This window comes from Chiroxiphia lanceolata, chromosome 15, assembly GCF_009829145.1.
Source record: "Chiroxiphia lanceolata isolate bChiLan1 chromosome 15, bChiLan1.pri, whole genome shotgun sequence".
Lineage (NCBI taxonomy): Eukaryota > Metazoa > Chordata > Aves > Passeriformes > Pipridae > Chiroxiphia > Chiroxiphia lanceolata.
Window position 1 is genome coordinate 9,062,227 of NC_045651.1, and position 22,010 is coordinate 9,084,236.

The 22,010-nt window shown below is 48.6% G+C and overlaps 1 protein-coding gene across 1 annotated transcript in view; it reads right to left on the reverse strand.

Moving 5' to 3' along the window:
- Nucleotides 1-2,538, reverse strand: part of ADRB2 (adrenoceptor beta 2) — a 30,278-nt gene extending 27,740 nt beyond the window's left edge. The window contains exon 1 of the mRNA XM_032703048.1: nt 1,226-2,538. Coding sequence (XP_032558939.1) covers nt 1,226-2,396 — 1,171 coding nt within the window. The 5' untranslated portion in view covers nt 2,397-2,538. The remainder of the gene's footprint in view (nt 1-1,225) is intronic.
- Nucleotides 2,539-22,010: the final 19,472 nt, after the last annotated feature.

The following is a 22,010-nucleotide window of genomic DNA, read 5'->3' on the forward strand; positions in this document are numbered from 1 at the left end:
TGCAGATAGGTAGGGAGCTCCATTCCCCCCTTCCCCAGCCCAAACCGCTGCTTCCCTCCAGCTAGGGACTCCCAGAGAGCCAGCCCTCGATAGCAGTGCGGTCCTGTCCTGCCGCCCAAACCTGCCCGCCCGTGTCTGCCGTGCCCCACCAGCCCTCCCCGCCCGCCGCCAGCTCCGCAGCGCGGGGACACCAAGGCAGCGCCTGTTACACGGGGAAAAAAACCTCCACAACCAACCCCACAGACCTGCAGCCGTCCCACGGTCGGAGATGAGCTGGATGCCATGGAAAATAAAAACCCTCCTCCCCTCCTCTCGGGCTCACTGTCATGTGAGACTTGTAGTTAAACAAACTGGGTGCTTTAAAAGCTTTCGGTTGGATGCAAAACGATGGTCTGTGGTTGCAGACTTCCCAGTACAACATTCCTGAGTCCCACAGTCACAGGCTCACGTTTTAGGCAAATAGTCCATTTACTCCTATTATTATTTCAGCAGAAAGTCCTATAGCGCTTGGTAAAAAAAGCATTCGCAGTTTCTGGACGTTGATAAAACTGTCCCACTGCCGGCCACAGCCGAGGCCGTGACCCAGCCCTGCGACCCGCGCTCAGCCCCATTCCCAGCATCCCTTCCCCGCTATTTTGTCGCAGAGTGCCACCTCCGCACAGTCCCCCGGGCTGGACAGCACCGGCACCACCGCCCGAGATGCCCACCTGGCCGGGGGGGCTTCCCACGGCCACCGACTCGGTCAAGAGAAGAGAATTAGGAGGAGTCCCGGGAGGCGCCCGGCTCCTCAGCGGGGCTGCCGCCGGGGCAGGGGGTGTCCAGCCCCAGCCCTGCTCCCGCCGCCCCGCACGGCTCTCCCGCAGCAGCCACCGGCTGTTCACAGCAAGGTCATGAGGTAGTTCAACACCGGCCGCGGCCAGAAACTCCTTCCGAGAACGTGCATTCTGCACAGCCTCAAATCCCCCCGACCCCACTTAAGGGACCCTCGGTCGTGCCCCTAACCAGGGAGGCCGCCAGCAGCCCACCTGCCCTAGCCGGAGCCAGCCCCCACTTGCATAAGGCTTGAGTTTGGGGTTTCTCGCAGCCATTAGATTTTGGGGGCACTCTAGAAGAGGATCACTATTATTATTAAGGGAGGAAGTTGATTTTCCTTAGAAAGACTCCTCTGTACAACCACTGTGTGCCACATCAGAGCCCACAGTACCCTACCCGCTAGGCACAGTACCTTTGCAGTGCAAAAAGTCCTCGGGGTGAGGGAAGGAACCCTCTTCACAGAGCAAGTCACAGGTTTTATCCGGTTCCAGGGGGTAGCCGTTTTCCTCCTCATTGTAGTCGCCCCTGCCGTTGCTGTTGGAGTAGCCGTTGGCATACATCTTCAGGGCAGACCTGCGGAAGCACAGGAGCTCCTGGAAGGCGTACCTGAAGTCCGGGCTCCGGCAGTAGATCAATGGGTTGAAGGCAGAGTTGACATAGCCCAGCCAGTTCAAGAGGATGTACACGTACTTGGGAATGATGTTGTCCTGGATGACGTGCACGATGTTGACAATGAAGAAGGGCAGCCAGCACAGCGTGAAAGTGCCCATGATGATGCCCAAGGTCTTGAGGGCCTTGTGCTCCTTCAAGAACTTGGAGGCACGGCGGTACCCGGCTCCCCCTTTCTGCTCCTGCTCCTTGTTCTGGGTGTGAAACCTCCCCTCACTCCTGTCTATCTTCTGCAACTGCTTCTTGGCCACCTGGAAGACCCTGGCATACACGAATACCATGACGACGAGTGGCAGGTAGAAGGAGATGATGGAGGAGGCAATGGCATAGGCTTGGTTGGTGAAAAAGTCACAACATGTGTCCTTCTCATAGCACCGGATGGCTTCTTCATGGTCTGCCCGGTACCAGTGCATTTGGATGGGCAAGAAGGAGGTGAGGGCTGAGACCACCCACACGATGAGGACGACCACGCGCGCCTTGCTCTTAGTCAGCAGGCTCTGGTACTTGAAAGGGGAGGTGATGGCGAAGTACCGGTCCACAGCAATGACACAGAGGGTCTCAATGCTGGCCGTGACACAGAGCACATCCACGGAGGTCCAGAACTCACACCAGAAGTTCCCAAACTGCCACATCTCCATGATGATGTGGCAGGCGCCGAAGGGCACCACGGCCAGCCCCATCACCAGGTCAGCGCAGGCCAGCGAGGTGATGAAGTAGTTGGTGACAGTCTGCAGGCGCTGGAACCGGGCGATGGCAGTGATCACCAGCACGTTGCCGAAGACGATGGCCAGGACGATCAGCGACATGAGGATCCCCATGCCCACCATCCACACGTCCCGCGACACCGTGGGGTCGGCGGCGCTCTGGTTGGCGCTGACGTTGCCGCCGGGCAGCTCGGTGCCTGCCACCGCCATGGCCCGCCAGCAGCCCCCCGGGGGCGGCGGGGGGGGGGCTCGGCTTTGCTTAGGGCTCCGCAGCGGCAGCGCTGCTCTGGGTGCCGCGCATACGGGATAGCAGGTGCGGGGACGCTCCCGCGGTGCGAACCTGGGACCGCTCCCGTCCCGTCCTGTCTGCCTCGTCCCGTCCCGTCCCGTCCCGTCCCGTCCCGTCCCGTCCCGTCCCGTCCCGTCCCGTCCCGCGGCAACCGCCCGCCCTCCCGTCTCCCAGCCCGTTCGGCGCCGCGGAGCTTATAAAGTGACACCCGCCCGTGACATCAGCCCGCCGCAGCCAATGGCAGCCGGCACCCGCACCCCGAGCCCCCCCCGCACCCCCTGAGCTCCCCCTCCGTCTGCCCCACGCGTGTCACCGCTCCCCCCGACCACGCGTGCTGCATCCCTGCGGTGTACAGCGCTTCTCGCACCGTGGGCTCCCCCTGCTCCAGGTGTGATCTCTCCCCTCGCGGTGTCCTCACGCTCTCCCGTGCCCACGCGTGTCCCCCAAGCACCCCCACGTGCAGCCTGATGTGCCCTGTCCCCGTGCCTCCCACCTACACTGTCAAGCAAGCACTCCCTACCTCAGCAGTGTCCTTGCACCCCTGGCACCACAAATGCCCCCACACTCCCTGCCCCAAAGTGTCCCCACACCTCTCACCCCACCCACACACTCTGCACGCTCCTGGAGTGTCACCAGGACACACGGCACCAGGAAAATCCTGAGGATGCTGAAGCTCACGGAGGTTTTGTCCCTGGCTGGGCACTGGAGTTTGGCTTTCCCGAGAACCCCCATCTTCACTGGTGACACCTCATGCCAGGTTGTCACCCGTGTCCCCATCCCCAACAGCCCCCAGCACAGCACTGTTACTGTAGCTTCACCCCCAGCTCAGCACCCCAGCTGGCACCCAGGGTGGTGCGGTGCATCCAAATGCACCATCCAGCCCCCAAAACCCCAGAGATGGTCAAAGGCACAGACATCTCTCAACTGTCCGGGGGGCACTGACAAGGCAGGGAGCTGTGTGACTGCTGCAGCCAGGCATGTGGTCAGACCCAGACTCTATCACAAGTATTTCCCTCCAAAATAAACAAATTTGCTAAGTAAGGACTAAGGAATCCTTAAAACTTCCTTTTAGCCTAATGGCAGATAACACCACCCCTGGAGTTTCATTTCTGCCCATGGCTCTGAAGTGGCACTGCCCAGCCTTGTGCTGCTCTCCCAGAGATAAATCATGCTGCCCACTGGGCCTGGGGTGCTTGTGGAGGTGACAGCACAGCCTGAAACCTGTGGTTCTAGAATTGCCCTGTGCCATGGAAAGGTAGTAAAGAAAGAGTTGCTTTTGCCCAGATCTGCCCCAATGCCACCATCTGCACCATCAGCAGCTGCAGGTCGGTGCCTCATTGGGTACAGAACTGTGACTCCCTCACGGCACAGGCACTGGCAGGCTCCTGCCTTCAAATTAAACACTTACCAATGTAGAATTCTATTTGAAACACATCAGCTGCTGGGGTCTGCTGGGTTTTCATAATTCTACCTCATTTTTCCCACACGGTAAGGTGGTACCATGGTGCCAAGGGCCAGGTGCCAGCTGTGGCAGTGGGGCTGCACTGGGGAGCATCCTTCACCCTGACAGCCCCAATTGCACTGGGGATATTTATAGAGAAGAGTTGCATGTACAGAGAGGAAGTTTTGTGTTTTAAGACAGAGGGGCAAATGAGGTACTGGAATCAGGAAATGAAAGGCAGTTTCAGTGGCATGAGGTGTCTGTCTAGGCAGGGACCTTCCTGAACAAGTGGTTTCCCGCTCTTTCCACACACCAGCATTGCATCCACCATTTCAGAGGTTTTAAAAAGGCAGAGACTTGAACAGAGGATCCACAGGGCACCCCTTCCCACTGCAGACATCTGCAGCCTTTGGGAAAACACTGAGAGGAGCCACTGGTTTGGTGCAAATGACCTGAACTAATTACCAGGAGCTTCCTCTGCCCAAAGGATAAATGAGATAAATAGGGCTGTCCTCTCCCCCACACACCAACAGGTACAACTGTAACCCACTGGTGTTAGTCTGTAGAACTCCACTGGCTTTCACAGACCTCACACCAGCTGAGTGTGTGGCCTAGAGGCAGACACAGGCTCCAAGAGCACTTCCTGGGTGTCATGTCCATTCTCAGCTCTGATGAACACAGGTTTCTAGACACTCTCTGCTCAGGGCCAGCAGCATTCACCTTTCAGGGGTAGCACGCCAAAAAGCTGCTGGAAAAGCAGAGGTGCAGATGAGATGCAATAGTGAGAGTGTGGAGCAGAAGGGGGAAGAAAAGCAGAAGATGTGGGAATTAGACATCATCCTGAGCTCCCTGTTCCCCCTTCTATTTTAATAACTGATCTGAAAGCTATAGAAAACACTCGAGGTAAGTGTCTGGTAGTGACCCAATGAGTTTGCTGTGCTGTTTCTGTGGATTAGCCTAACAAATGGGAATACTCAGACACCAAATCAAAGCATCCAGGAAGCATTAGGTCCCCTATCCTAACAGACATACATATATTCCTCCTGAGTCCTGACAGGAGGAGAAGCAGGTTTGGGGACTTGGTGGGAAAAAACAGCTCTGGGAGAATCAAAATTGAGTTCTCTGCTTCATGACAAGTGCTTTACCAAAAGCATCTCTATGTCCTACAGGTCTCTGGTAACAGTCCTGCATCTCTCTCCAGAAGCTCTGAAGGACTCTGGTAGTTTTTGTGGCCCGGGGTGCAGAAATCAGCCAGCCCAGTTTACAGCTAAATATATTTTCTTTGTTGTACTGTATCAAAAGAAACCTCAACCTCTGGTTAACAGGCTGTGGTGGAGTAAGAAGAGAAAGGCTGATTTTTCTTCCTTGATTTTGAAGCTCTTGCACGTGTTGGCAGTTCTTTCTCACCTGTGTGAGGTGTGTTGGGGTGGACCCATGTCTTGAGCTGATTTCTGCCCACAAAAAGTGGGACAAGTGGCCACAGATTCAAAATAAAGCCAGGAATTTGCCACACACGAAAGCAAATTTCATCACCGGAAGTCTGAGTTGCTTTTGAGGTTTGCATGACTATCTGTGCTTTTGAGCAGTTCTTAACTTTCCAGCATTTTCAGCACATCTGCACCACTGACCCCGCTGCTTTGTCATCACACCGATCTCTTCGCTTTTCATAATTGGATGTGTGCTCCCTCCTCACTGAGTGACATTTGAAGAACAGCCTGTGGGATCAATGAGAAAGCAGGGTTGGTAGAAGGAGGTAATCACTTTTATTAGCCCAGCTGACATAACTGGAAAAAACAGCCAGGCTTTTGGGCATGGAAGACCTTCCTGAGGACTGTGACTAGCAGGATGCTGCCCTTAACCCCGCCTGCCCAGATGCTTATCACAAGCTGGAAAGCACAAAGCACTCTGATATTAAGCAGCTGGCCAGACCGGGCTCTTGGCAAGCGCTCGGAAGTGACAGTCTCCAACACAGTGTTTGGCAGGACAGGAATTCGTAAAATTCCTTGCGGAGAACTGATAACTCACAGTGTTTGTCTGGTGTGTCACTGTGGGGATGGTTGTAAGGTGTCAGCACCAGCCTGAAGGAGGGAAAGGTCCCCTCCTGACTCCAGCCCCAGCCCCAGCTGCACGTGGACTGCTGCCCACCCTGGCTTGAGCCACACCGGGCACCCTTCAGACAACCTGGCACTGCCTGCTCAGAGGGGATTCACTCTATTTTCCCCCTTTTTACTTCTGCATTCCTTTGCCTGTGTGTAGCTGTGGCTGTCAGCACTCAGCAGTGCTGGGGCAGCTCACCAGCCCACAGAAGGAGGGACGGGAACACTTTCTGTGGATCACCTCTGCCTTCCCCTGGTGACCTAACTGCAGCCTTCCAGTGCCTGAGTGGATCCCACAAAGAAGATGGAGACTATTTACACGGATCTGGAGTGACAGGACAAGGGAGAATGGCTTTAAACTGAAAGAGTAGGTTTAGATTAGATATCAGAAAAAATTCTTCCCTGTGGGGGTGGTGAGGCCCCAGCACAGTTGCTTAGAGAACCTGTGGCTGCACTATCCCTGGGAGTGTTCAAGGCCAGGTTGGATGGGGCTTGGAGAAACCTGGGCTGGTGGAAGGTGTCCCTGCCCATGGCAGGGGAGTGGAACGAGATGATCTTTAATATCCCTTCCAAACTATTCTGTGATTCTATGATTCTTTTGGCTTCCTCATGCTGCTTCAGAACAGCCTGGCAGGGGTCAGGTGGCTCTGGGCATTTTAGCTGTGGCAGCAGAGTGCAAGCTCCTGGCTCCTGATTTCTTTTCCTCTTTTACTCTCTAAGCCATGAGAGGGAGCCACCTCTGACTCACAGCTCCTCGTTAGTCTCTCCTTTGTGCTTGTTTGGAGCAATGGTGCAATCAGAAATTAGGGTTTGAGTGATAAAGTGGGGGTGTTTTTTTTCTCATTTCTCTCCTCTGGCTCTTTGCACGATCAGGTAGGAGTCCTGGGGTGTCTTCTTGCTCCAGGAGACCGCAGCAGTAAGGAGTAGTCCAGGGCTCTCTTTTGACACTCACCTGCATCAGGAGGGACAGCAGAATGGACAGAAACACTCCTGACTCTTTTGAAGAGGGAGATGCTGCCACCTCTACCCTCGGGCATCCACCCCCAGGGACTGTGCCCATACTGTGCCCCACAGGGGAAGGGACAGTGAAGAGGGTCTCCTCCACTCTGAGGGCTGCAGGTAGTTGTGAAATGCCTGAGACAACACCTGTCAGGAGCAACCCTAACGCTTCCACAGATGCAACCATCCCTCCATCATCCCAGGTGAGGGTGCTGTGAAAGTGGGAAGGGAAAGTGAGCAAGGAAGAACCCCCTGCACCAAGGCAGGAGGATGCTCTGGTCCTCTCTGTACATCTCCCAGAGCATCTGCTGAGTGTGGGAGACCATAGCTATTAACCTCTGGAATACCAGGACTTGTAGGGAGGCAGGGTTTTTTTCAGACTAGAGGGAGGGAAAAGGAAACTGCTGAACATGAGCAATGACCCCGGCAAAAACTGAGGCACTTTATATGGAACATGACACTGGCTGGAACAGCTGAACACCAGAGATTCATTGTCTCTGGGCCAAATAGTGAACTGCTCTCCTGTAAATCAACACTGATGGTGAATACAGGTTACAAAATGACACAACATGGGGGCAGCAGAGGAAACAGAAGAGAGCATCAGAATAACAGCCAGAGATAAAAAGATTCCTATCAAGACCTTTTTCTTCTTATTACTGTTTTTCCCATAATGGAACATTGTTTTAACAAGCAGAGGAGATCACTGTCTCTAACCCACACCTCCCTCTTGGTTTATCCCTGGCAATGACCTCTGAGCCCAGTAGTCTTTTCTTGTCCTCTCCCCAGGATCTTGTTTCCTTGCATGGTGTAGAGCTGAGGTGTGAGGCTGAAACAGGGGAGTTTGCCACACGGTGGAGGATTTTTGAGTGCTCCAGACTTCAGCATCAAGGTATCTTCTGCTCCATTACCCCCAGCAGATCAGAGGGGACACCAGTCAGGTGCAATGGGCACCTGGGGCCACAGAGCTGATAAGGTATAAATGCAGCCATAATTTCATGGGACCCCGGGCTGGAGTCACAATGAACTGCATACTCATAGTGTGAGGCAAAGTCTGATTCAAAGACAAATGCACTGAGTTGTGGCCAAACTAAAGGTGCCTTTTAATTTTAACCTCTTCCCTGCCTTTGTTCTTGCAAGGTGTCCTGAGGTCCTCAGATCATGCTCAGTATCCTTAGGCACGAGGTAATTTGTGACAGACCCAGTGTAAAGCTCTGACTCGTGTAAATAATGGGTATGGATAAAGAAGGGACACCAGGGAAGAACATGAGAAAGCACAGAGTGTTTTGCGCTCTCCATTTCTCCATCAATGAAGGTCTACTGACCTGGTCTTGAGGATACAGGTCCCTATTTGCAGTGGGGACAGTCCTCCACCTCATTCCTAATTTTAGAAGGCTACTTCATGAGCTTATAGGAAAAGGAACTCTATGTGCTGGAATATGTGCCCAGTTCTACTGAGTCCAAGAGGAAATTTGTTTTTTCCTGAGAGCTTTCTTATCAAATCTGCCGCATATCAAACCCAAAATAGCTTGTGTGGCGGCTGCTCAGAGCAAGTTTTCCCTCAGCTCCAAGGGATGGTTTGAGAGCTGGAGGAGGATTTGCTGCAGGGTGACATGGCCGTGGTGGGTGCTGCAGGGATGTGCTTCATCTGGACCAAACCCAGGGGTGGGGTTAATTTTTTTCGATCACCATTTCCACTGGGCATGGCCCTTGGTGTGGTTGAAAAGCAGCTACACCAACATGGGCAGTGCAATCCCTGCAAAGCAACAAGGTCTGAGCCCTTGGGTGAGTGCATTGGTGCCTCCAGAGCTGGAGTGTCAATATGCATATGGAGAAAATACTCCAGTGCTTGGCATTTGCTTTCTAGATCACATGGACCTTTGCAGTCCTTGTATCCTTAATTTTCTGTTTTCCCTTACTGAGTCAGAATCAATTAATCCTTATTTCTCCAGATACTTAAAGAGGACATCCAGTAATGTCTGTCAGGTTTTTTGGAGCAAACTTCACAGGATAATGCTAAAATATTTGTTGTTCTCTGTGGTTACAACATATAGGGCCACTCATCCTTACCCTAAATACATTGTTGGAAAAAGACAATCACAATTCAAAAGTGGCTTAGGTTAAGTCAGGCTTGTCTCATTTCTTTGTAATGCTTCAGCCTGGCTGTAGCCATCAGTCTTCCTGATTTACACAGAAAATGGACATTTGCAATGGTAATTGTCATAGAGATTTTGCTCTTAGCCTTGAAGTGAATTGATGTCCTGAAAGAAAGTCAGTAGTTGTGTTATGTGAGGTTTGGGGGGCAGAAAGATTGTTTAGAAGTGAATGTGTTTGAGGAAAATGATTAAACTGAGAGTCCTGGACAAAACCACCTCCAGAACATGCAAAGATATTTATTTTACTGGTTTCCATCAGCCAGTATTCCTAATGGAGGACCGTGTCTAGTCGCAAGATGGGTAGTAAGAGCTAAGGTATCGAGGTGAGGTGTACAACAGGCAGAATTCAGTCTCCATAGTTCACACATCGTTTGCCCCCTCTCAGCCTGATCCCTACATCTGATTTGAACCCTGTTTAAATTATGCTCCCTCGGGGAGAACCTTGCAGCACATTTCCAGTTCGTATCGCGGATCCCGCCAACTCTATACCATTCTCATTTCTTTAGAACTCGGGCTAAATGCAGAGAAACCCATGAAAATGAAAGGCACCGTGTTTCCTCACCATCCAGGATCTTTACCCACCCTAGACAGCTCTGGAATGTCAGACAAACAGTGTTTAACTCCTTAAACAATGTCAGTAATTGCTTTTAGATGGGCTATTGTGTGTGGCATTCACCTCGGAGATGGTATCTGTGAATGATGCTTTGTATGTTACTGCGTTTTAATAGCACGTGCGATTACATCTCTGGCTACTATTTTTATTTGCTATAGTATGGTAATTGGGTGATTTTAATCTGTGGTTGATTTTATTTTTAATTTTTTTTTTTTGTGTTGCTAGCCCTGGGGGAAACGGTGTAAGGCTGTCTCTTACTAAAATTAGCCTTGGCAAGCTCAAATTCACCCCTTCTGCCAGCTCATGGCAGAACACTTGGGATAAAAAATGGTTGTATGTCTGACCAGATAAACAGAGAACCCGCAAGCCTGGCTTTTCTATCCTGCTCTCGCTAGTAATCTTTTCAATGGAGGCACAGACTCAACATTTTGAGAACCTTGTATCCTCCAGAAGTCTTCCCCATTCTCCAGAGAACAGGAATGCTGTCCCTCAGTTCACCAGCAAAGTATCAAAGGCTCAGCTTTTTGCCTCACACCCCCCCCCCCCACACACACACCCACACCTGATGTGTGAGGACTTTTTGATTGCATCCCTGGAGATGCTGGTGCAGCGATGGTCCAGCCCTGGTAGTCAGCACAGAAAGCGGAGAATTTCTCCAGGAAACCAATCCCTGTGCCTGCACTTCTCTTGCACAGTCACCTGTGTCCAACTCTTTGAGTCCCTGGGGACATTAGAGGCCCCCAGGAGGAGTTTTCTGCACTTGTGTTTCCAGTTCTAGTACCTTCTTTCCCCAAAAAATCTCTGACTTCCATACTGCAGCTGAGCTGCTCCTCAGGGCACAGCAGAAGGCCAGGGCAGGTAAACCAAAAGTAATAATGAAGATCTTAATGTGTGAGTGGAGCATAACACGTGCTGGCTCCCTGCCTTCTGCCCAGAATGAAAGAAATTAATACAACGTTCCTGGTGTGCCTATAAATATTTCTGCAGTGAACTGAGCCCTGCCCAGCCATTGATTTCCCACTTCAAAGGTCAAAGCCATTTGGTTTCATAATCACTTGTGTAACCAACCTTCTGATGGAAGTGGGAAGTAGGGAAAGGTGTCCCAGAGACCTGGAGGAGTAGGTGGGGCAATGAAGGAGATCCTGCTTTTCCAAAATGCAAAGATAGATGTAAACATAGGTTGAGAATTAGGGAGGGGAAGAGACAGAAATGCCATTATCCTGTCATGAGGCAGAATTCCTCACTCTAGGCCATCTCAGTTTCATCCATGGGGTTTCTAGGAGCCTGCCTAGACTCCTCTCCTGAGGTGCTTGTTATCCTGAAAATCACTCTGAGCTCTTCTCCCCAACACTGCCAGATCCCTCGGAGTCAGAGGTTGAAGGCTCTTGCCTGTGCCTGGCAGCTCTGCTGCCCACCCACAGAAGAGCAGCACACATGAAGTTCATGGAAAGGTACATTATTTTTTTGGGTCCTATAAATGCAGATGGAAACAAATCAACTTCATCCTTAAAATAAAACAGTCTTGGTGATGTGGTAGCTGAAGGGCCTGTGTGCTTTCCTCCAGCATACCCCAATGCCATCAGAGAGCTGGTGTGCTGTGTTGGCCTTGTCCATCTCCTTCACTTAGGAGGAACCCATCTGTTTCCCAGCAGGAGCACAAGGGCCTTTCATTCCAGTTTTTAACCTCTCTGCAAGTCACCTCAGCTCCCCATAGTCCCCGTTGTCCCCGTTGTCCCTGTCAGTGATGAATTCATTAATCATCACAGTTTTATTTGTGATGTAACCACAGGAAACCAGCAGGATGCATGAGTTCTGTGGGTACAGCACTCACATCCTTGTGGGAGCCAGAGGCTCCCTCCATGAAGGATTAGCCAGGAGGGTGGTGGGGCAGGACCCCAGGGATTTCCCAGCTCTCTGTGGGAGCACAGTCCCTGCCTACTGAGGGCACACAGGGAAGGTGTGCGTCCCTTTACTGCCTTTACAGCAGCTGCTTCAGCTTCTCAAGTCTGAAGTGTAGTACAGCAGCAGCATCTCCATCCCAGAGCTGACAACACAGGGCTGTGCACTTCAGGGAACAAGAAGCAGGAACTTTTGTCTGTCAGCTGTTTACAAACCCCTTGTTTCTCACCAGATATTTGCAGCAGATCCTTAGTTTCATCTCCTAAACTGTTCTTGCACAGCTGAAAGAAAGAGACTGAGGAGATCACAGCAATCCAAGCACAGTATCCTCGTTAGGGCTGGGGGCACAGTGTTTGTGGGTGGCTTGGACAATCAGTTGCAGATTCAGATGGGTCAGGAGATGTTGCCACCAGCAATTGAATGTAGCACTGGGCTTTCTCCCACGAAAAACCAAGAGGTGACTGAGCTGAAGGCTACCTTTTGAGATTGTCTCCTTTAGTTTCCATACCAACTTTAACAGCTTCCAAAAGATCGGCTAAGGTTAAAAGACCTTGGGTGATTTTACAGGCACAGCAGAGATGTGGAAGAGACCTGGTGTCTGGCCATGTCTGATGTCGCTGCACCAGCTCTAACTGTGCTGTGCAGTGTATCCCAGACTTTTCATCTGGAAAAAAAAGCTGTGTTCCTTTCCAGATTTAGAGGTTTAGGGCAGTTGATAGACTGTGGTTGATAGACCCTAATAAAAAGAAACATCTAATAGGAAGGTATGCATTCCCTTTCCTTGTAAATATCAGTTCATTCCTATTGCATGAGTTAAAGCAGCTGCTGAGTTCAAATGGGTGCAGTTTTAAAAGGGAAAATCCTGCTTGAAGTCCAAAATAAATAATAATGAATATAGCCATATGAAAAGCAATTATAAGGCTTTAAATAAGCTGAACTAAACCAAACAGCACTCCTGTCCTTTATCTGCTAGCAACTTGGGTTCAGCAGCAGCATTTCCCAGCCAGGATAGATGTGGATGGTTTATTGGAGCAGGTAAAGTAGCTCAGAGCACACAGAGTGGCTGTGTCTCACTGGCCTCTGGTGCCAAGGATAACAACCTCCTCCTTCAGACCAAGTGTGGGACCAGGAGGTCATGGGCCCTGGCTCCATCACCCCTGTCACCAGCCAAGTCACCGATCCTTTCTTTTCCCCCAGAGATTTAAAGCTCATTAATTAAACAATCGTCATAGTCTATGTTATTATTGTCATTTTGAATGTAGTCAGCAGTTTTTGTGGGAGATGTGGGAGACCCCAGTTCACAGGAGCTTTGATGTGTGGGGAGGAATGAAGGCATCTGGCTCAGCCCTGTGAGACCCAGCTCCTGACTCTTTCATGCCTGGTCACTGCTTCTCTGAAGCTCAAATCCTTCAGAATTTGTGCAGGGTCTGGAGGGGAGGACTCAACATGCTCAATGCTCAGGGCGAAAGGGCAGCCACCAGGGAGGGCAAGAAATAAAATATTCCTGGTATAAAGGATGTACAGACATATATATGTATATATAAAGCAGTTATAACTATAAAGCATCTCTACCATCCTTTATATAGCAGAGGAACAGTTAAAATCCTGGTGGTCTCAAAAGCTGCCTTGTAAGCAGGGAGTTCCCTGCATGTTCTGGACTTTTCCAGTTTATTCATCCACTTCTTCACATCTCAGTGCTTAATGTAAGCAATTCCCTCTGTGAGACAGACATCATAACCAGTGCTGGGAAACAGAATAGGACAGGAACTTGGTTATGAGCCCTTCAACAACCACGGGGGAAACATCTCATTAGCAGCTCTGGCTGCAGGAGGGTTCTCTGTGCCATGTGCACTTGGTTATCCCCTCGACAGGAAATGTTCCCATTAATCCCCAGTTTCCTGCTCTTGTGCCACCAGTGGTTACTTTACAGATGATGTGGATGCACAGGCTAACACAGCCAGGGAGCTGGGAGAGCTATGGGGCAGGAGCAGGAAAAGGACTGGAAGGAACCTCTGCCATCCTTTATGCAGCAGGGGAATGGGTGAAATCCCACTGGTCTCAAAAGCTGCCTTCTAGGCAGTGGGTTTTCTGCATGGTTGGGACTTTCCTGGTTCACTCATCCACTTCTTCACATCTAATGCCTTATTGTAAGCAAATATGTATCTGCCTGAATCCAAATTAACGTCACCCCTTTGCATCTGGTCTCTGCACCTCTTTTTGCCCCATGCTGTGAGATATTGACTAAAACCCCTTTTGCTTTTGTCCCTTTCAGGACATCAAAGAACTAAAAAGGGCAGTCAGGTACCATAAAGGGCCTTTCTTGGAAGCAATGGCTTTTGGAGTAGCCAGGATCTGGAGTGTAAATAGACAAGATTTAGGAAAATGAGGAATCCACCTGAGGGTGAGCATTAATGTAGAGCTCCAGTCATTTAATCTGAAGAGGCAAATGGAATGGGTGAGGGTGTTAAGCACCTCAGCCTGGGTGGCTGCATAGGAGTAGCTGCTGTGTGTGTTAATGAACCTCCTCCACACAACAAGGAAAGCCTCTGTGCGTGGAGATGACTCAGAACTGCTGATGTGAAGTAAAATTTTAATGCACTCTCTGTAGGAACAGTGTAGGGAGGAAAGATCTTTTATTATCCCTGCAGTGCTTCAGGAGAGAAGGGAAGCCCTTGTAAAACTGGCCTTAGCATGGACCAGAGACTCTCTACTGAGTCCCTTCTAGAGTCTTGCTGACATGCTGTCAACAGGCTACTGAATATTGTAGTTAATTTTAAAACATGCTAGTGGAGTAGACAATGAAAGAGGAAAGAAACTAAATGGCTGCTGAAGAAATGTTTTCACCTACTTCCGCAATAGGAACACTTCTTTCCCTGTTGTTTTGGAAGTAGTTTCTTTCTCTCAGATTAAAGATTCATTTTCCTGTGCACTGTGATGGAGTGGAATAGAGGGAGCATGAGCACACAGGGATGGAATTGGGGGAATAAATTCCCCATGGATACAGGCAGAGGAAAAGGTGGAATGAGAGGAAAGAAGAAATGTGCAATTAGAGGAAATTTTTGCATTGTTGACAAGCCAGGGTTGTCTAATAATTAGTTTAATATCTTAGTGCCCAGTGAGCACCTAAATTATTATTCCTGTCATACAGCATGAAAAGATGTCTTTCTAGTTAATCTCCAAGGGATATTCTTAAAATCCCACTCACAGTGGAACTCTACTTGGCTCTACACTCAGAATAATTCAGAGCTGGATTTTGAAAGTCCTCAGGGTAGAGGTACTGCAATTCAGCTCATCCTTTTGGATTTCCATACTGTACTCCATCTGCAAGGGATGGAATACACTGTAACAGAGGAACGATTAGGACATCAGCTGGCAGTGCTCCTAGTAGTGAATTGTCTTCATATCTGACCATATAGGGTATTAAGGTTGAGAGTCCAAAACTGTTTTAATAAGAAAACAACATGAAATCTATATTCTGCATCCAGTGAAGTGCATTTGCAAGCACTGAAATGAGCTTGTGGCTGTGCAGTGTACTGAGAAATTGCTCCTTGCATTTTACATATTACCATATTTGAGAGTTATGACTTGGAGTATCGCATGGAAATGCTAACTGGGCTCTGTGGTTATAGGTAATGAGGAGAGCTGTGCATTGAGAAATGCAAGGGAAGGACCTTTCAGATGTGTCTCTACTTTTCCAGAAGATAAAGCACTTAATGTAAAAGAAAAAACCCTTCAATTATGGCAGGGATGATATCACTTCTTGTTTGCAGCAGGAAAAGCAAAACTGAATGGGTTTCTAAGAGCCAGGAGTAATATTTCATAATCTGAAAGGTAAATCCATAAAAACTGGGTACTTCCTACTTTAAACACAAACCGGAGAAAGGTTAAAACTGCAGCATTAAAATAAGTCTACTCTAGATGGCACAAATAGGATTATTTTCCATGTAAAGGCAAGATTAAGAAGCATTTATTGATGCCTGGTTCTGATAAGACCATGTCTGACTAACAAGTGGATGAAGATTATTAGTGCTCACCTCCTCTGCCCAAAGCCCATTTTAAAGGAGATGGAAGCAACTTTGTGAACAAAGCACAGACAAAAAAGATAGTTTTCTCCTCTTTCAGGTGTGCAGTGCACATGAAAAAACTTACATATTGTCTGTGGAGGTAAAAGTTTATTCACCTACATGAATGCCTCTTTGACATCCTTCTTTATGTGCCTCCAGAGAATATTCTTTCTGCTGACAAGTTCTTTCTGGAATTTTCTTTTTTCTTTTCAACTGAAGGAAGATCAGAAGATTAGCAACGTAAGACTTTGTAACTACTCAGATTATAAGAAAATAAAGTGTCAGTTCAGTGTCAAGGACCTTTACATATCATATTTCTGCTTTTCTTCTACCAGATTAAGGAAGGGTGAGAACAGGATCAGTGCTTATGACAGCAGCTGCAACAGGGTTATTAAGACTGAAACCACGAACAAGGAGCTTCTGGAGGTTTTCCCCTCTGTTATTTGTTGGCAACATCTGGGAATACATTATGAACTCCTCATGGAGAGTGAAGGTTCCACTGATATTATAGGAGATCATCCATAGCATAGTGCCCATTTCCACATGTCCTCAGTTTTAGACATTTTAGGCTAGTCTGGAGATGCTTTGAACGTGCAGAAAACTCTGGGATTTGTACAGTACATTTGGCCAAGACACTGGACAATATTAGCCTCATCTCAGGATTTTGTTGCAAGCTTCTCAGCCTGGTGCAGAAAGTCGGAAGATTCTTTAGAGTCTGTACATGCTGACGTAAACAGAGCCTCTCACTGTGGAAATAAAACTAAGGGGAATTTCTGGCACAGTTCAGTGTGATACATAATTTTGTCATGACCTCTCCAAGCTCTATCTCTTTGCTTAGCACCGATGTTAAACATTTGACACATGAATTTGAATTTATTTCTATCTACAGGACTCAGAAGACCCCGTGGGCCAAAGCATATGAACCACCTCGCAAGGTCCTTGTCCTTACTGCTCCCTGCAGAAGCAGAGAAACAGTACCAATAGTATTTTTGCAATCCAAGAGAAGATGAAATATGGGAAAGATTAAGTGAGTTGTTCAGCGACACGCAGGAAATCGGTAGCGGAGCAAATCCCGTTTCCCAGATGCTCCGTGTGTGCCCTTAAGGAAGGTTTTCTCCCACTGCCACGTGGCCTGGAGCAGTGAGAAAGTTACATCCCACTCCAGCCCTATGTCTAATCTGCACCTCTGCCAACTGCAGCTCTGCCCTGTTGGTTCAGCATCTCTCCCAGACTGGAGAAGAAAGAAAATGCTATAATTTAGCAGTGGGCTGACAGCAGTTGACCTTTACATGACAAGCAGGGCTCCTCAGCAGCACATGAGAGGTTTGTTTTCATTTACATTTATTTTATTCAACTTCATCTCTCACAGGCATCCAAAGTGAAGCCAATTAGATTAGACATGCAGGATCTCTCAGCATCTTGAAGTAATCTGTGAGGAACCAGCAGCATGATAGCCATTAGGCAGCAGTTACTGCAAACAGCTTTGGGGAATTTGTCTCCACTAAAGAGAGTTCTGGTGTCAGAGGGAGAATTGGGAAAGCCTCAGCAAACAGGGTTTTGTTTGTCTTGGGAGAACTTTGGGGAATCACAGGGAAAGTTGGAAGTGACTGGTAGAAATGACCCCATCCAGCTTTTTGCATGAGCCCTTTGGAGACTGTCACTCTTCCAGCCTTTCTGTATCTCTTCTAACTAACCCTCTGCTAAAATAGAAAGTCCTGGCTCCATTCTTGCTGCATTTATCAGAGCACAAAGCATGTTTCCTGCTGAAAAAAGATGAAATTCCACCAAAACCAGAGCACAATTAGGCACAGGGATGCAACTGAAAAGCTTTATCCATGCATTTTGCACACGTACATTGACTTGTTCAGACAAGGACAACTAAATTGTCTTTAAAAGTCCTTAAAGGGCTCCTACATCTTCAGAGGGTCAGAAAGGCTCATCAAACCTGGTCTTGAAGCATGAAACATCACAGAGGGATTTGAAAAAGTTCGCAAAACTTTGGGATATGGTGTTTGGAACATCCTTGCCCCCATCCACTGTATGAGATCTGTTCTTCAACTGGTTCCTGCTGGCAGGACTTTTCCTACAGAGCTTTTCCCAACAGGAGCCATGACACATAGGCAAAAGTTTATACCCAGCAGGAAGGAGAGCTGAAGCTCCAGCCCTGACTCATGCCCAGGTGGACTTTCAGTGGCAGTGCCCTGGAGGGATCTGCGCTTCCAGGCAGACACAGAGAGGCTCTGACAGTGATCTGAGCCTTGGCCCAGCCTTATCAGCCTCTTTACCCAGATGACTCAAAGGAAATACCAGCAGGCTTTGAAGCTGCTGAACCAGGCAGCAAAATCCTGCCAACTCGGCACCCTTCCAGTCCCAGCAGGAAGAGAGTGAGAGCACTGCTCCATACCCAGGGTAACACGCTCTTCCAGGCAATAGCCTGTGCATTTGTGTTTGTTTGCTGGTGTCAGCGCAGGACAGCGGGATCTGGCCATTTGTCAGAGATGTTGGCCATGTTTTATAATATTCCAGGCCTTTTCACAGCCTCCTGACGTCAGGAATCTGTCATGTAATGATCCGGTTCCACAGGGAAACCTCTGAAGAGAGTCAGTTCATCATCACAGCCTCCTGCCTTCTCAACACATTGTCCAGGTGGGAGAGCTGGATCAGAAGAATATTTTGAGTAGATTGCTTAAGAACAGTGTCACTGTTGGGAACAGAACCAGAACACTTCATTGCCACGTTACCACTTTTATGTCTGGTGCAGCAGCAGGTAAACTACTTTGGAAATGTCAGGAATACATTCTTTCACATCCTTAAAGCAGAAACTTCTGTAGATCCTGGAGACCAAATAATGAAGAGATGAAGCAGAACTTTTTTTTAAAAAAATTTTATTATTATTTCAAGTTAGATTGGGCAGTATCCAGTGGGTTTTGGCATTAAAAGGAAAATGAGCAGAAAGACCATGCAAATAAAATTTGTCCTGGGGTTTTTTGGTTTAGATCTGAATTAGAACTCACTAATTACAGTCAGAATATGAGGTGTATTTGTGTGTTCACATTAAATGGTACCAAGGCAATGCCAACATGTGTGTGCTGTCTGCAGTGGGTATACATGCACCCAGGTTCATATTCATGACCATATCACCTAGACAGTCTCACCAGAAATGTCTGGATTCACAGTCCAGCCTAGCCCCAGTCTGCAAGTTCTGATCATTTGCTGGGTGTTTTCCCAAGTCAGCCAGTATCCACAAGATCAGCATCACCAGCATTGCAACACACCTGTAACTGGAGGCCTGGAGTACAAGTGATCCCCTGCTCTCTTCCCTGACACTGTAACACCATTTACCCCAGCTCATGAGCCTTCCAGCCTCTCTGTCCATCACCGCCCATGCGACATTAACTCACTCCTTGCAGTTTCCCCACTCTGGCAGCACAGTTCATATTGATCTCCCTTGGATGTCAGTCCATTTCCTTGAATTTCTGCTGGTGTTCTCACTGTGAAACAGTTTTGCACGTAAGCACTCAGCTGCTTTTGACCTGACAAGGCTGAACTACCATGAACCCAAAAGCATACAGAGCAGCTCTGGAAAATGGCAAACTCGTTTTACTGTGTGAAGCAGGATGCAGTATTCAGCATTACAAGCAATAAAGCCGTCATCTCCCCTGCCCTGCTCCCATAACAAGGTACTTGCTTTCCAAGAAGCAGAAGAACAGTGGGTGTGGCAGGGCAGTCACAGGGATCAGAGGTGGGCCATTTCAGCCCGTGGAGTAGGTCAGCATCACCAAACTGCCCCTTGGGATATCCTATTCAGCTGTCACCCCATAGTCTTCCCACAGCAGAAGTTACCAAGGGCTGACCACCAAGTCTCTATAGATATGTACAGCAGGATAAAGGTCATGCTTGGAACTCAGTAACTGCAATGCTGGATCATTTTTTCCTTCCCTCCGAGCTCAGTTGGCTTCCCTTTATCTAAAGATCTCCCAAGGGATTTGTACAGGGGAGCTCTCAGTGTGCCTCCACCTCACCACTGAACACTTTGCAACACGTCAAATGAAGGGTTAGAGACAACCTGCCAAGTGAGAGAGGTCTCAGCATCTCTGTTGTGATGGCAACCACCATAATATGGGGACATAATTTCCACTGAGTAGATTTGACAGCAGCAGAAGTGAATACTTGATTGTTGACACACTGCATGACAAATCCCAGAAGATTTTGTCCTTCCTGCCCTGTGGGCACTCAGCAGTGGGAGGACAGCTGGGCCACAGACCCTCTGCAAACAAGCTGTTGCTCCTGCAGCCACTTCATGATCCTCTTGATCTTCTTCATCCCTAAGGGGAAAATTGCCAGCTCTTGGAGTAGAAATTCAAGAGAGTTGGACAAGTGTGTCAGTGGGGAAAACTTCGTGGAAGCTCAGCATTAGCTGATAAAATAGTTATAGTTGGGCAAGCCACTGGACCTTTGAAAAGCTCCTCATTTTCAGAAATGGACCTTTCATCCTTGAGGTCCCCTCTGTTTCCTCACTGCTTAACTGCATGCTGTCTCCTAGTCCCCAACACATAGTCTGTCCCAAAAGAAAAAAATCCCAGGCTCTGCCTTGTCCAACAGCATCCGTATGGTCTCATTAAGAAAGCAATTTTCTCCTGTGGGAAATTCAACATCCCTTAGGGAAACACAAGAATGACTGAACTGCTCAGAGAAAAAGTTCAGCTTGACCAGTGTTCTGGCTCCAGCTGTGACCAGTTGAGGATGATCAGGGAGAGATAATAGGAGTAGCAGAACAAAACTTGTACGAACCCTTCCCTCAGAGGCACTCCCAGTTCTGGCAATCAGCAGCTGAAGGTCTTCCTGAGCCAGAGTTTGCATCCAAATCACAGACACACCAGAAATAACAAGATCTCCAAACTTCACTTTTAATTTAGTATAATTGCAGAGAAGAACTATCTGTTCTTAAAGGAAGCAAAATTGTCTCTGGACAGCCCCTCCAGAGACCCTGGACATGAGACCCTGGACATGAGACCCTGACATTTGGTGTCTCCCTATATGTGCCATGGCACTTGCTTGATAATCTTTATCTAGAAGGAGGAAACACATTCATAAGGGCTCTGTGCTTTTGGGTGTTTTGCTCTGCATTTCATCTTACTTGGGTTTTGTGTCCTTCACGTTCGCTCCTGGCACAGGTTCTGCGGGTTTACTGAAGCTTCATTTTTGTTGAACTGGTTATTACTGCTCACAGGGAAGAATTTCTTCCTAATATCCAATCTAAACCAACTCTCTGTCAGTGGGAAGCCATTCCCCCTTATCCTGTCACTCCAGGTCCTTGTAAACAGATACACTCCCTCTATCTTTCTTGCAGGCTCACTTCAGGTATTGGAAGGCCACAGTTATGTCACCCTGAAGCCTTCTCTTTTCCAGGCTGAACAATCCCAATTCTCCCAGCCTTTCCTCACAGCCTCTCTCTAATCAACTTGGTGACCTTCTCTGGGCTTGCTGCAACTCAGGAAGCCAAGGGAGAGGACTTCATTCAGAGCATGAGTAGCTCACCAGCAAGGTATTCACCATCAGCCATAAAGTACTGTGCAGCCAATATTTGCATAACTAGACCTCTCTCAACTCAGGGGCATAAAAGAAAGTATAACTTGCATTGCCAACACTGAAACATGCTAGAAATTGCAGCATGTGATGTGCAGGTGCTTGGCTGTTGCAGTGCCATGAGTGTCAGTACAGACCACAAATCCACATTTCCCTACTATTCACTGACATCCTGCCCCTGCTACGTATTTCATAGGCAGTTACTGAGTCCATTAGTACCAAAGTTCATCTGCAAGCAAAACCTTCATCCCTAAAGACATCAGGAGCCTCATGTAGCCCTGCAGCTACAGTGTGAAAGGCATGAGGAATGTTAGCAACTCCATGAAAGCAGCACTCTCTTGTTTTCAGCTCTTCAGTGCTGAATGAGCTGCAAAAAACCTCTCCAAGGCTCTTAGTTCCCAGGGCAGGCTCTTGTTTTTATTAGAACATCTTGGACAGGATCTTGTCTCAGTTACATTGATAAAAATCCGGTTATGCTACTACAGAAAACTGAAGTATTTCAGACACATCCTGGTGTGGCTCAGAGCAGAAAGTGTGCATGAACTCACAAGGGACTCGCCAGGGAAGTTGATAAACAGCATCTGGGAGCACGGGAATCCACAGTTTGGATAAAATACTGTGTACAAGTACCATATGTCAAGCCGTTCACATCACTCTGTTAACAGATGATGACAAGATTAGGTA